The sequence below is a fragment of the Periophthalmus magnuspinnatus genome, chromosome 1 (assembly GCF_009829125.3).
Source record: "Periophthalmus magnuspinnatus isolate fPerMag1 chromosome 1, fPerMag1.2.pri, whole genome shotgun sequence".
Taxonomy (NCBI): Eukaryota; Metazoa; Chordata; class Actinopteri; order Gobiiformes; family Gobiidae; genus Periophthalmus; species Periophthalmus magnuspinnatus.
The window spans coordinates 13312140-13324321 of record NC_047126.1 but is presented as its reverse complement, the minus strand read 5'-3'; the positions used below and the strand labels follow the sequence as shown (position 1 = coordinate 13324321).

The following is a 12182-nucleotide window of genomic DNA, read 5'->3' as shown; positions in this document are numbered from 1 at the left end:
AGCTGGCATTAAAACTTTATTTATTTTCTACAAAGATCTACTGGAGACTTTTAAGGACAACAATGCCCTTTTGGATGAAATACATAAATGTCTCGAGGCTTATCTTGAATCTAAGAGAGTCATTTTCCCAAGGTACAGTCACAAGAAAATCACTATATCAGGGGTGGCGAACAAGTTAGGTACAAAGAGCCAAAATTTTCAACCGTAAGAGTCAAAGAGCCACACGACACACTGACCTGCCAAGACAGACAGACAGACACACACACACGCGCGCACACACACACACACCCACGCACACACACGCACCCCCCCCCCCCCACACACACACACACACATTACTTCCCATAAAACACTCCTCTCCTTACAAAACAACAGCAAGCATTGTACTTCTGTTCATTTCATTCAAGATAAGTGTCCACCCTCAACACACACATCAAATGCAGCTTAGCCAGAGTTAACACAGCACCTACCCAGAGGTCAGATACCCCCAACAAGTGTGTGTTGAACATAAACACACACACACACAGGCATCTCTTCCTCTCTCTCTGTTTCTCTCACTCTGTCAAACACACACATTTGCTCTTTATCTTCATCTCTGTCTCTCTCTGACACATACAACTACTGACCACACTTCAGAAACACATATAGGGCCTGTATAATATAAACTGATGGAATATTTTTAATTTATTTTTTAAGTCTATTTTTTTTATTATTCTAAGCTATTTATCTATTATCTTGTTTTATTGCATGAACCATTTTCCTTCTGTTCTTTAACTGTGCGGTGCAATACTGGAATTTCCCCACTGTGGGACTAATAAAGGCCTATCTTATCTTATCTTATTAAAATATTAACAAGCATAAGTCAGGTGTTATTTCCAAACCACATCACAGATTTTCTTACCTTGTTGGAGTGATGGGATGATAATCTCAGTGGGATTTTTTTTATTATCTGGAGCCAAGGTTTCAGTTACATCCACAAAACACTGTTTTAAAAACTCTCCTTTGTTGTATGTTTTTTTAGCACGGGCAATCTTCCACGCCACTTTATAGGATGCAAGTGTCACAGTTTCTCCATGCTTCTTCAATTGCTGAAACATTTGAGACTGTCTTTTTACCTGGCTTTTCAAGGTGCTCAGTTTGTGCTTGCGTAGTTCAGAACCTTTGGGGAATTCCTTGTCCATATGAGCCTGGAGAGAGCTAAAATGACGCTGGAGATTTGAAGCCTTGAAATGTGATATTGTAGTATTGCAGATTAAACAGAGTGATTTGCCATTCCGTTCAATAAAAAAGTAAGCATCTTCCCATTCTTCCAGAAATGTCCCGTGTTCATCCTCATATTTTCTTTTAGTTTTGCATTTTGCCTGGAGGCCTATCGGACGGCCTCAAAGAGATTCTGGCAAACCGTCCGACGCCTCAGGAGGGGGAAGCAGTGCTTCACCAACACTGTTTACAGTGCGGGTGGAGAGCTGCTGACCTCGACTGGGGATGTTGTTGGGCAGTGGAAGGAATATTTTGAGGATCCCCTCAATCCCACTGTCACGTCTTCCGAGGAGGAAGCAGAAACTGGGGACCCGGAGGCGGACTCGTCCATCACCCTGGCTGAAGTCACTGAGGTGGTTGGCAAGCTCCTCAGTGGCAAGGCTCCGGGGGTGGATGAGATCCGTCCTGAGTACCTCAAGTCTCTGGATGTTGTGGGGCTGTCTTGGCTGACACGTCTCTGCAACATGGCGGAGACGTGTCAACATGGCGTGGCGGTCGGGGACAGTACCTGTGGAATGGCAGACCGGGGTGGTGGTCCCTCTGTATAAGAAGGGGGACCGGAGGGTGTGTTCCAATTACAGAGGAATCACACTCCTCAGTCTTCCCAGTAAGGTCTACTCCAGGGTACTGGAGAGGAGAATCCGACCGATAGTTGAACCTCGGATTCAGGAGGAGCAGTGTGGTTTTCGTCCTGGTCGCGGAACACTGGAACAGCTCTATACTCTCCATCGGGTCCTTGAGGTTTCATGGGAGTATGCCCAACCAGACCACATGTGTTTTGTGGATCTGGAGAAGGCATTCGACCGTGTCCCTCGTGGTGTCCTTTGGGGGGTGCTTTGGGAGTATGGGGTCCGGGGCTCTTTGCTAAGGGCTGTCCGGTCCCTGCATGACCGGAGCAGGAGCTGTGTTCGCATTGCCGGCAGTAAGTCAGACCTGTTCCCGGTGCATGTTGGACTCCGCCAGGGCTGCCCTTTGTCACCGGTTCTGTTCATTATATTTATGGACAGAATTTCTAGGCGCAGCCAGGGGCCGGAGGGGGTCTGGTTTGGGAACCACAGGATTTCATCTCTGCTATTTGCAGATGATGTTGTCCTGATGGCTTCTTCGAGCCAGGACCTGCAGCAGGCACTGGGGCAGTTTGCAGCCGAGTGTGAAGCGGCTGGGATGAGAATCAGCTCCTCCAAATCCGAGGCCATGGTTCTCGACCGGAAAAAGGTGGTTTGCCCTCTCCGGGTGGGTGGTGAGTCTCTCCCTCAAGTGGAGGAGTTCAAGTATCTCGGGGTCTTGTTCACGAGTGAGGGAAGGATGGAGCGTGAGATTGACAGGCAGATTGGTGCAGCGTCTGCAGTGATGCGGTCGCTGTATCGGTCCGTTGTGGTGAAAAAGGAGCTGAGCCCAAAGGCAAAGCTCTCGATTTACCGGTCAATCTATGTTCCTACCCTCACCTATGGTCATGAGCTCTGGGTAATGACCGAAAGGACAAGGTCGCGGATACAAGCGGCTGAAATGGGTTTCCTCCGCAGAGTGGCCGGGCGCACCCTTAGGGATAGGGTGAGGAGCTCGGTCACACGGGAGGAGCTCGGAGTAGAGCCGCTGCTCCTACACATCGAGAGGAACCAGTTGAGGTGGCTCGGGCATCTGCTTAGGATGCCTCCTGGACGCCTCCCTAGGGAGGTGTTCTGGGCATGTCCCACTGGGAGGAGGCCCCGGGGAAGACCCAGGACACGCTGGAGGGACTATGTCTCTCGGCTGGCCTGGGAACGCCTTGGGGTCCCACCGGAGGAGCTGGAGGACGTGTCCGGGGTCAGGGAAGTCTGGGAGTCCCTGCTTAGACTGCTGCCCCCGCGACCCGGCCCCGGATAAGCAGAAGAAAATGGATGGATGGATGGATTTTGCCATTTTGACGACGAGGGTAACAGTCTGCATGCGCATGAAATGTTTACTTATTTTCGTGGCATTAGATGCAGATGACGAGCGGTCACGTGTCAGACGCAGCGTAAAAAACACTGATAAATCAGTTTTTATATATTGTTTATTGTTTGTTTTAATAAGCCCTGGTGGATTTGAATGTGTTTTAAGAGAGAAAAAAATAAGTGAAACATGAAACGATGCAAAGAGCCATAGTATATAGAAAATATGATGAGAGGCAAAGAGCCGCATTCCTATTGGCAGAGAGCCGCATGCAGCTCGAGAGCCGCGTGTTCGCCACCCCTGCACTATATTATAATATGGACCAATCTAATATATTTTTATTACAGGTTTTATTTCTTATCTAATGATGAACTGCTTAAGATTCTGGCCCAGACGAGAAATCCTCAGGCAGTGCAGCCCCATCTTAGGAAATGTTTTGATTCCATTACACGCCTAGAGTTTGCCCTGTTGCCTGAAAAACCTCGAGATACCACAGAGGGTGATGTTGATTCTGAACAAGACACAATCTATAGCAAAGACATCCTGAAAATGATCTCACCGGAGGGTGAAAAGGTCAGCTATAAAAAAAAAAAAGCAGACTAATTATCTTAGGTGTTATCTGTAAATTTGTATGGTTAATCCATGATTTCTTTGTCTTCATTACAGGTGTCATTGACTAAAGGACTTAAGGCGCAGGGCAATGTAGAAGATTGGCTGTGCAAGGTAGAGGAGGCCATGTTTGTATCACTGCGGCGTCTCAGTAAAGCCGCCATAGCAGATTACCAGGTCAAGTCCAGAGAGGAATGGGTTGTGGCTGGACATCCGTCACAGGTAAAGACAAGACTTTCTCTGACACTGTTGTACCTAGATGGAGGAAAATAATGCTTTTTTAATGAAAATGCTATTTTATAATGATGTATAGGTATTTAATCTCACTTATGTATTTGTCCAAAAGGTAGTGCTGACGATCTCCCAGATGATGTGGTGCAGAGAAATGGATGCCTGCCTTGAAGGGGACCATGACCACTTTGCTGCGTTACAGCAGTTTGAACAAACCAACTTCAGTGTAAGTTTTTTTCAGTGTGTTCTTTTAATTTCATCCAAACATTGATTACAATCCTCAACAACTCTTTCTAGAGGCTGAATTCTTTGGCAGCTTTAGTAAGAGGACACCTACCATCTTTACATCGGAATATAATCACCGCGCTTATCACCATTGATGTTCATGCTAGAGACATTGTCACAGATCTTGTCCGGCAGAAGGTACATTTTACCATTTGTGATTGTACATGTTATGTGTATAAATTGATGATTAAATTAAATAAATTAATTATTCTGCTTGTAATTATATTCATATGTCAATATTACACTATATTACAACATTACAGGTGGACAGTAGGTCAAACTTTGAATGGCAGAGACAGTTACGTTATCACTGGGACATGGATTTGGACAACTGTGTTGCCACTATGGCTTTGTCCACATATATTTATGGTTATGAATACCTTGGAGCCTGTCCAAGGCTTGTTATTACTCCACTTACGGTATATTTTATATTATCATTTACATAAATTTAACAAAATATTTAACAGATTTTAATTATATTTTATGTTTTTCTTTTGTTTTTCTTTGTGTGTTAATCAGGATCGTTGCTATTTATGTCTAATGGGGGCTCTACAGTTAGACCTTGGAGGCGCGCCTGCAGGGCCAGCTGGGACAGGAAAAACAGAAACCACCAAGGATCTGGCCAAGGCTTTAGCCATACAGTGTGTCGTCTTCAACTGTTCTGATGGATTGGACTACAAGGTTAGACAGGATTAAACACCTTTGTACGGACACCTGCATGTTCCTTGCAAAGGCAGCCTTTTTCTCCAGATAAGCCTTCAAATTAACATTTTTTTATACAATTGCTGAATTTACATAATGTTGACACTAGGTGGCACTGTTGCACAAGTAAAGAAAGCACAAATTCCATCACACAATAAAATATGCATTATTTGATATATTTATATTTAAATATAAAACATAATTATTAAAACAATAAATAAGTTACTGTCCATAGATTTGTCATTAAAATATAAATATGTTTTGTGTATTTCAGATGATGGGCCGCTTCTTCAGTGGTCTTGCTCAGTCTGGAGCTTGGTGTTGCTTTGATGAGTTTAATCGAATTGACATTGAAGTGTTGTCTGTGATTGCTCAACAACTCATCACTATTCGAAATGCTAAAGCCGCAAAGGTCTGCTTATGTACACTAACCTGTTCCCTTTTCACTCACGTGTTTCACATTCAGACAATGTTTTTGATGAAACTTATCTTTTTTTTTAAATTAAACTTAACTTCTCTCTTTTTAATAGTAGAGCACTTTGAGTGCCTAGAGGATGGAAAAGCACTATATAAAAATGTGACCATTTACCATTTATTTTGCAGCTGTCGAGGTTTCAATTTGAGGGAAGGGAGATCAAACTAGTGATGACCTGTGCTGCATTCATTACCATGAACCCTGGCTATGCTGGAAGAACAGAGCTGCCTGACAACCTAAAGGCTTTATTCAGACCCATAGCCATGATGGTCCCTAATTATGCTCTTATTGCTGAGGTAATATTTGTAGCATCATTTATTTAAGAACTTTTCTTTCTGTATTTACTTTCTCTTTTTTGTATTTGCCTAATTTCTTGCTTCAGGTGATTTTATACTCTGAAGGGTTCGAATCAAGTAAGACTTTGGCTAGGAAGATGACCCAGATGTATAAGCTATGCTCGGAGCAGCTGTCACAACAAGACCACTATGATTTTGGCATGAGAGCGGTCAAATCTGTGCTGGTGATGGCCGGGTCAGAGAAATACAAACACACAAACATATGTACTTGCAGACATTGGAGGCAGTGTGACATGGCAGAGTATATAGCCCCATGGAAAACTATGCAATTCAGTAATCCAGTATTGATTTTAGCAACATATTAAGTTTACTCCTTCGATCGTTTACTCTGACTGTGTACAAATCAATGACAAATTACACCAACACATCACGTAGACAGGTAGAGTAAGCAATTTGGGAGATAGAAAAACCCACTTGTACTTGTTCTTCTTGCATGGGTTTTTAAACTAATTTAAATTGATGCACCTCCACCCAGTGTAGAGAGCATCATGTGTTCAAATGTTGTTATTAGCTAATGCTCTTGGTGTTATAATTGACTTGAGATTCATTGTCTCCCATTGCACACCATTGACTCTTTGCTTTTCCCATACTTGTTTTGTGTAACTGAGTGATGAAGAAATGGGAAAGGGAAAAGTTTAGTTTTATTTGATTACGTTGACTACGAATTGTTTGAAAATCATAAAATCAATAGTCAAAGCAAAACTCACTACTTTGCTACATGTCCCTGTCTTTGCCTGAAATAAACACACGCACACACCTGCTTGTTCATATTTTTTACATGTCTATCTATCTATCTATCTATCTATCTATCTATCTATCTATCTATCTATCTATCTATCTATCTATCTATCTATCTATCTATCTATCTATCTATCTATATATGTATATATAGATCCCTGAAGAGGAGCAACCCCCACCTCAGTGAAGATGTGGTACTTATCCGAGCTTTGCGGGACTCTAACCTTCCAAAGTTTCTCACAGATGATGCCGTCTTGTTTGGGTAAAAACTTTGATCATATTTGTTACATGCCTATTTAAAAGTTAATTTATGTTGTTTTGATGTTATTTTTTCATTAATATGATCTTGTATTCTTCTAGTGGGATCTTATCTGACCTGTTTCCAGGAGTGACTATCCCTGAGCATGATTATGGTGTGCTACATTCTACTATTCTAGAGTCTCTGGTTAAGCGCAATTTACAGCCTCTGCCTACCATGACCAAAAAGGTAACATTCATCAATACTAACCTTCTTCTTTAAAAGAAAAATACTTCAATATGCTTAATTTGAATTTCCTCCAGGTAATCCAATTGTATGAGACTATGCTAGTGCGGCATGGAGTTATGCTTGTTGGACCGACTGGAGGGGGTAAAACTACTGTCTACACCATTCTGGCCGACACCCTGAAGACCCTTTACAACTCAGATTATAAGAAAAGTAACTCCTTCTACCAGCCAGTCAAGACCTATATTCTTAACCCCAAATCAGTGACAATGGGAGAACTCTATGGCGAGGTATTCCTGAACGTCAACACTGATTGAATAGATAATTTTAGAATATTGAAGTACTGGGATGTTTTTTATTTTTTATTTACCATAGGTGAACAATTTCACTCTTGAATGGATTGATGGTCTGATGGCGTTGAGTGTCCGTGATGCGGTTAGCGACACGACTGACGATCACAAATGGGTCATATGTGATGGCCCCGTAGACGCCCTGTGGATTGAAAACATGAACACTGTGCTTGATGACAACAAGATGCTCTGTCTCGCCAATAGTGAACGAATCAAGCTCACCCCATCAATTCACATGGTGTTTGAGGTCAGCATAGACATATATTATTATTATTTTTTATTTCTTATAGTTTTGCACAGGTTTAAAACTGTAACTGGATTTGCAGGTTCAAGATTTGGCTGTGGCTTCTCCAGCAACAGTCAGTCGTTGTGGAATGGTATATATTGATCCAGATGAGCTCAAATGGATGCCTTATGTTCAGACATGGATCAGTGGTCTTGGAGACAAGGTTGCATTCACCCTTTGTATTGTTACATAACCTCATTCAATATTTTATACAGTGTTTGTTGATACCACTCATCATATCGTGTTGACACATCACGATATACTGCAAAACCAGCTCATTTAATTCAAAGAAACTTCATGTTTTATTATTAATTTTGCAGCATTTCTTTCATTCCAGTTTCCAGAGGTAGTCAGCAAATATCTCCTGGGATTGTTTGAAAACTATGTGGAGAAGGGTCTTCAGTTTGTATCAAAAAATTGTATACAGGCTATTTGCCAAGTGGACATAAGTAAAGTCACCACTCTCTGTGCTTTACTTGAAGTATTGCTGCTTGGCCAGGACGGACCTGGATTTACCATGGTATACAAACAATACAAGACAATCACATCTTTTATTATTCCTTTATTTGCTGAAGTGGAGGATTTAAAAACATTACAGTTTCAGATTTTATTTATTTATGTCCTGTTTTTAGGATGCACGTGATCTCAACAGGGTTATTTGTCAGACGTTTATCTTCTGCTATATTTGGTCTGTTGGGGGCAATCTGATAAGCACAAACTGGGAGTCCTTTGAGGCTTTTGTAAAAGAACAATTTGCAGGCAACAGGGACGCAGAGGTACACACAATATTTCACATATATTAATTATGTCAAGTACTTAGGTTGATGCTTTAGTTTCAGAGAGCTACAATTAAAGCAACATTTTTATTTCCATGGGTTTGTTTTAACCATAAACTACAGATTCCAGAGTCTATGGTTCTATGGAATGTACACATGAATTTTAAGAACATCCATCTGCAACCGTGGGACAAGATCATTCCTGCTTTTAAATACAATTGTGAGCAGCCATTTTTTGAGATGCTGGTCCCAACCACAGACACTGTGCGATATGGCTATTTGATGGAGAAGCTGCTGTCTGTGCAACGCTCTGTACTTTTCACTGGTGATACTGGAGTGGGGAAGGTATGTAAGCAAATGGTGGATGATAAAAATATGTTAAATACACAATTTGAAAAACATAATAAATTAATTTAGATGTTTTTATAGTCAGTTGTTGCTCGAGATCTACTAAACAGGGTGCAAGAAAAGGAGGGATATCTTCCCATCTTCATCAACTTTTCTGCTCAGACTTCCTCTGCACGCACCCAAGAAATTATTGAGTCTAAATTGGAAAAGAAGAGAAAAAATATTCTTGGTAAGCAACAAGTATACAATATTGGAAGACACTGGCCACAATATATTACTCTTTTCTTGCACATGTATCCTGTGGTGGTTGGATAAATTACAAATCTTGTTTGTAATAGGTGCTCCAGGTAATAAAAGATTGGTAGTCTTTGTGGACGACTTGAACATGCCTAAGCTGGACAGCTATGGTTCTCAGCCACCCATCGAACTCCTTCGTCAGTTCCAAGACTTTTCTGGGTTCTATGACAGAGGAAAGTTCTTTTGGAAAGAGATCCAGGTATCATCTTTAAATGTTTTGATAAAACACGTTTTACTAACCCTACTCTGGTCTGATCGACACATACTGTTTGTCTGGCACACCTCATTTGTATTTCTTCTTGATGCAAGTGTTCTATTTGTTCTGCAAGGACATGACTATTTCAGCTGCATGTGCTCCTCCGGGAGGTGGCCGCAACCCAATAACTCCTCGATTCATCCGCCATTTCAGTGTGCTGTGTTTGCCCACACCATCAGAGTTGTGCCTCAAACAGATCTTCAAGGTCAGAGCAAAACCTATCCATCTACCAATCCATTTGTTCACAATACCAACTTTATTCAGCCGTCACACCTTTTCAGCTTCTAATCAATATTTTTGTGAGGCTAGACCATGTAGTTGCTCCTTTTTCTCTTAGCTTTTCTCTTATTCCTCTTTTACGTCTAAACTCTGCTCCAGGCTATCCTAAATGGTTTCCTCAACGAGTTTGCAGGGGAAGTGAAGGCCTGCTCCTCTCACATTGTAGACGCAGCTGTGGAGATCTACAATCGTTTGAGTTTGGATTTGCTCCCCACTCCGGCAAAGTCCCACTACGTCTTCAATCTCCGGGACCTCTCCAAGTGTGTTCAAGGTGAGATGCAAAGTAACGCTTCAACTTTTTCAAAGACAGACATTTAAAGACACAGGGGAAACACAAGCCTCCGCAGAGAACAGATGCAAGTGTCACATCTGTCAGCGCACTGTGTACAAACCATAATGCTCAAAATGATGTGCATGAAGCCATAGAATAATTTAAAAAAAACTAAGACAACACTGAATCAGAACCAATTATGCAACACAGACTTGATACTACATGAATTTAAACACACTGGATTATAGCCAAAGGATAATTTATTATTATTTTTGTTTACACGTGTTTGTTTTTGTTTTTTTTCATTTATAAACAGGCATATTACAATGTGATTCTGGTCAAGTGAGAACAAAGAACCGGATCTTTCGCCTTTTCTGTCATGAATGCCAGCGAGTTTTTCATGACCGCCTTATAAACAACCAGGATAAAGCTTACTTCAATACTATCATCTGTGATATGGCCAGTAAGTAAAGCAACAAAACACATGAGTTTTATGTTGGGTGCTAAAATTACCAGTAGTTTTAATATTTTTGTTCATCTCCTAGGCAGATATTTTGACATTACTATGGAACCGGAAAGCTTTGTGACACATCCAATTATATTTGGCGACTTTATGAGGGTAAGATTAGTCACTGAATGTGAATGTTCATTTTATGAAGACCAAGTTGGTTTTCTTCCAGGATGCTGTTGAACATGTCTCTAGGTATATTTGAGTTTTTTTAAGTTTTTTTTTTTTCACATTGATGACAGCAAGGGAGAAAAAATGTAAAAGTTTATTAACAATACAATTACATTTTTTTTTTCTTTTCCATTTTTTCATGTGAATGTTCATTTTATGAACATTCACATACAACTGTTACTTCATATTATTGCGATGATGCATTATAGGTGGATGTAGACAAAGAATACCGCATATATGAAGATCTAACAGACATAGAGAAGATTCAGGCTGTTCTACAGGACTACCTTGATGACTACAACACAACTTTCTCCAAGGAGACCAAGTTGGTGTTCTTCCAGGATGCCGTTGAACATGTCTCTAGGTATATTTGAGCTTTTTGGATTTTTTTTTTCACATTGATGTCAACAATGAAGAAAAAATGTAAAAGTTTATTAACAATACAATTACAATTTTTTTCCTTTCTTTTCTATTTTTTCATCTAGAATTGCCCGTGTGATTCGCCAAGAGAGAGGAAATGCACTTCTCGTAGGGGTGGGAGGCACAGGAAAGCAGTCTCTAACCCGACTAGCAGCTCATATGTGTGGCTATCGGTGCTTTGAAATCGAGCTAACCCGAGGCTACAACTATGAGAGCTTTCATGAAGACCTGAGGAGGCTGTATAAAATGGCTGGTGTGGAAGGCAAAGATATGGTTTTTCTCTTTACCGACACTCAGGTACCAATGCACCACTTCTGATGGACAGACACCTAAAATTCAGGATCTTACTGTGAATTATTTATTATTGCAGATTGTGGTGGAATTGTTTTTGGAAGACATTAACAACATGTTGAATTCTGGTGAAGTGCCAAATCTTTTTGAGAAGGATGAGTTGGAACAAGTCCTGACAGCCACTCGGCCAAAAGCGAAAAAGGCTGGAATAAGTGAAGAGAACCGGGATGAGGTACAAGCACAGAATGAGATCACACCAAACCAAGTTCAAACAATATTTAGATTTTTTATGTCACATTGAATATGGTGTAAAATGCCTGACACAATATGGTTGCATTTCAATTTGTGCTCTAGGTCTTCCAATACTTCATTTCTCGTGTTCGGGAGAAGCTGCACATTGTGTTGTGCATGAGCCCTGTAGGTGATGCATTTAGGTCCCGATGTCGGATGTTTCCTTCTCTCGTCAACTGCTGCACTATTGACTGGTTTATACAGGTATGTGTACATTTAAACATAACTGGTAATTTTTTGCATTCACAGTACTACATACAATAGTAAAATAATTATTTTGTCCCTCTAGTGGCCACGGGAGGCTCTGCTCTCTGTCTCTCAGGCCTTTTTCCAGAACATAGACTTTGGCAGTGCTCCTCTAAAACAAAGCTTTTCCACCATGTGTGTGGAGATTCATGTGAGTGTGTCCGACATGGCTGAGCGCTACTACTCTGAGCTGAGACGCAGATATTACACCACACCTACCTCATACCTGGAGCTCATTAACCTCTACCTGTCCATGCTTGGGACAAAGAAACAACAGTTAATCCTTGTAAGTTAATATCTCTCAGTGGCATTTCTACATATTTGTATGTTACATTCCAATA

At 41.2% G+C, this 12182-nt stretch overlaps 1 protein-coding gene across 1 annotated transcript in view; it reads left to right on the top strand.

Moving 5' to 3' along the window:
• Positions 1 to 12182, top strand: part of dnah6 (dynein, axonemal, heavy chain 6) — a 32212-nt gene that overhangs the window by 2038 nt on the left and 17992 nt on the right. Inside the window, exons 10-37 of the mRNA XM_055227033.1 lie at positions 36 to 132; positions 3519 to 3744; positions 3838 to 4002; positions 4127 to 4237; positions 4309 to 4434; positions 4560 to 4715; positions 4816 to 4977; positions 5273 to 5410; positions 5602 to 5769; positions 5856 to 6004; positions 6722 to 6829; positions 6928 to 7054; positions 7129 to 7341; positions 7427 to 7648; positions 7728 to 7850; positions 8025 to 8207; positions 8320 to 8463; positions 8587 to 8808; positions 8893 to 9040; positions 9150 to 9307; positions 9438 to 9569; positions 9743 to 9914; positions 10460 to 10533; positions 10803 to 10957; positions 11079 to 11310; positions 11384 to 11536; positions 11659 to 11799; positions 11885 to 12127. Of these exons, the coding sequence (XP_055083008.1) occupies positions 36 to 132; positions 3519 to 3744; positions 3838 to 4002; positions 4127 to 4237; positions 4309 to 4434; positions 4560 to 4715; positions 4816 to 4977; positions 5273 to 5410; positions 5602 to 5769; positions 5856 to 6004; positions 6722 to 6829; positions 6928 to 7054; positions 7129 to 7341; positions 7427 to 7648; positions 7728 to 7850; positions 8025 to 8207; positions 8320 to 8463; positions 8587 to 8808; positions 8893 to 9040; positions 9150 to 9307; positions 9438 to 9569; positions 9743 to 9914; positions 10460 to 10533; positions 10803 to 10957; positions 11079 to 11310; positions 11384 to 11536; positions 11659 to 11799; positions 11885 to 12127 (4448 nt within the window). The remainder of the gene's footprint in view (positions 1 to 35; positions 133 to 3518; positions 3745 to 3837; positions 4003 to 4126; positions 4238 to 4308; positions 4435 to 4559; positions 4716 to 4815; positions 4978 to 5272; positions 5411 to 5601; positions 5770 to 5855; positions 6005 to 6721; positions 6830 to 6927; positions 7055 to 7128; positions 7342 to 7426; positions 7649 to 7727; positions 7851 to 8024; positions 8208 to 8319; positions 8464 to 8586; positions 8809 to 8892; positions 9041 to 9149; positions 9308 to 9437; positions 9570 to 9742; positions 9915 to 10459; positions 10534 to 10802; positions 10958 to 11078; positions 11311 to 11383; positions 11537 to 11658; positions 11800 to 11884; positions 12128 to 12182) is intronic.